Source organism: Mustela nivalis (genome assembly GCF_964662115.1).
Source record: "Mustela nivalis genome assembly, chromosome: 5".
Lineage (NCBI taxonomy): Eukaryota > Metazoa > Chordata > Mammalia > Carnivora > Mustelidae > Mustela > Mustela nivalis.
In genome coordinates this window covers 121545307-121547610 of record NC_139024.1, presented here as the reverse complement: position 1 = coordinate 121547610, position 2304 = coordinate 121545307, and the positions used below count along the sequence as shown (strand labels likewise).

General features: G+C 50.0%; 1 protein-coding gene across 1 annotated transcript; it reads right to left on the bottom strand.

Annotated features, from left to right (window-relative positions):
• Positions 1-579: 579 nt before the first annotated feature.
• On the bottom strand, positions 580-1787 carry LOC309865612 (uncharacterized protein C6orf15; the record flags this gene model as incomplete). The annotated part of the gene is made up of 2 exons (XM_082732142.1): positions 580-1490; positions 1700-1787. The coding sequence occupies 2 exons, from the start codon at positions 1785-1787 to the stop codon at positions 580-582; spliced, it is 999 nt and encodes a 332-aa protein (XP_082588268.1).
• Between the last annotated feature and the right edge of the window lie 517 nt (positions 1788-2304).

Below are 2304 nucleotides of genomic sequence, written 5' to 3'. Positions count from 1 at the left end.
CCTGTTTTCAAGAAGCTTGCATTTTGGAGACGAAGATATAAGCAGAAACAATGACTTTCTCTGACTCTGTTCCTCTGTGAATCAAAGGGTATTAATTTCCCATTTGGCCTTGGTGGGAAGGACCACCTTTTTGGATCTCATCCTTTCCTTCTGTCACAGGTGCCATCTCAATAGGTCTTGCTGACAGTTCTGGAACCAGCTTTCCCACCTGGCTAGGGTAAGACCATAAAGTTCCACTCTCAATGTTCCACCCAGATGTTCCACCACATCTGGGCTTTGATTTTTTTCAAAGTATAGGGGACAGAGTTCCTAGAGACCCTACAGAGATGGCTCTAGCCACAGGGGTGGCTAGAGAATGGGGATGGACATAACTCACTTCACTTTGCACCCAGAAACAAAAACACTACAAAGGAAAAAATTTAATAACTGCTTGTGTTTTATTAGAGATTGGCATGGGGGGAAGCAGGAGAGGCAGTGAAAAGTAGAGAGAATGCTAGAAAACACACTCACTGAATCTTCATTTAGCTCACACAGCATTCTTTCAATTTCCAACTTAGGGTTTTCCCCTCTGTCATTCTCCTAACCCCACTGTAACCCAGGGTTTGGGGGGTTGAGAAAGCCAGCTGGAGTGTTCCAAGAAGAGCCAGTAGGACAGAGAACTCTGGGAGGAAACTGATTATTAATACCTGGGCGTAGGTGGATATTCCCCCAGCTGCCTCCTGGATATAGGTTAATATCCCCCCAGCTGGTACCTGGATACCGGTTAATATTCCCCCAGCTGCCTCCGGGAGACCGGTTAATATCCCCCCATATAGTACTTGGGTATTGATTATTGATACCCCAGATTCCCACAGGCTGTGGCATGGGCCTTGTTCCCCATCCAGTTCCAGGACCTCCACCTCCCCAGGACACACCTGGATTCAAGGTTCCCCAGGGGTGCCCAGGCAGAAATGGCTGTCGAATGCTGTTAAGAGGATGTTGAACAAGGATTTCTCTCTGGGCTCCCAGCACATTAGAATGAAGCCACTGTCTAGACTTGGAATCCTGGTAGAGGTGTGAAGCCTTGAGTATGGGGCCTATGGAGCATGTAGAGGGTGCTGCGGGCAAAGGACTGTTGCCTAGAGGGAGGGCAACAGCACCAGAAAGGTAAGACCATTTTTCAGGCAGCGCTTCCCTCACGTGGTCCTCAGTGGCAGCAGCCATTATCTGCCAAGGATCTTCAGAGGACCAGGAATCCATGGAGGGTAGCCCCCCAGTTGGGGGCCATCTCTGAACCCCAGAACCACCTGCAGGTTGGAAGCCAGCTAATGGAGAAGCATTGTACTTTAAAGGAACCCTTGTTAAATCATTTGGCCCAGGGTCTGGTTTGGGCTGAGGAAGTTCAGAGTTGGAGTGGCTGGGCAAGGAAGGTTGTTCAAGCAGATGCAAGTTGGTTCCCAAGTGTTGGAGAACTTTCTCCTCCACTGCAGCAATACTTTGGGCAAAAAAGCCTGAGGAAAAGGAAAGAGGAGACAGCAAATGGACTGGATATTTGGTTCCAATGCCCACCTTTCCTGATTCCTGGATTCTCTTTGCTTCCAGTCCCTTCATTTTCCCCAGGGACCCAAGGGACCCTCCTACCTCTACCCCTTCCCTCAATTCCAGTTCCCCTGGGGCCCCCAGTCTCTACCTGTGCAAGGGTTGGGCACAACCTCCATACCTGGAAGATGAAGACAGGTCAGAAGAATCAGGCCCAGAGGAACACTGCTCCCCACCATGCAGCCCTGCATCTTGCTCAGCTCTAACATCTCTCTCTGCGCCAAAGCAGCCAGCCCTTTATCCTCTTGGGGGTGGGGGTGGGCAACAGAAACAAGATGAGCCAGTGGTTGTGCAGATAGTAAGTCTGTACATTCCACTCTCATTCCTAATTCAATCTGTGGCAACAGGTGCCACTTGAATGTCCCAGGAAGGCTGGGTGTTTCCGTCCCTGGTTCCTTTCCTCAAGTTCCCCACCCATTCCTGACCCGGTGTGCTGGGTCATAGCTCATCACTGATTGCCAGTCCTGCCCTGCCCTGGCTCCCTACAACAAGCATAGGAGGGCCTTCACCTTTGGGGTCCCAATCTCTTCATTTCCTTCTCAACAATAGAAACACTTACTTCTCTTCATTTTCTCTTTGGGATCCAGATCATTCTCTTCCAGCACCACTTTCTCATGCATCCCTATAGCTCCTTTACCTTGACGCAACCTATAGGGGTTCTGGAGTGCAGAAGTACCTCCCCCATTGGAGAGGCTGCTCCTAAATGAGACCTGTCTGTAAGGAAAT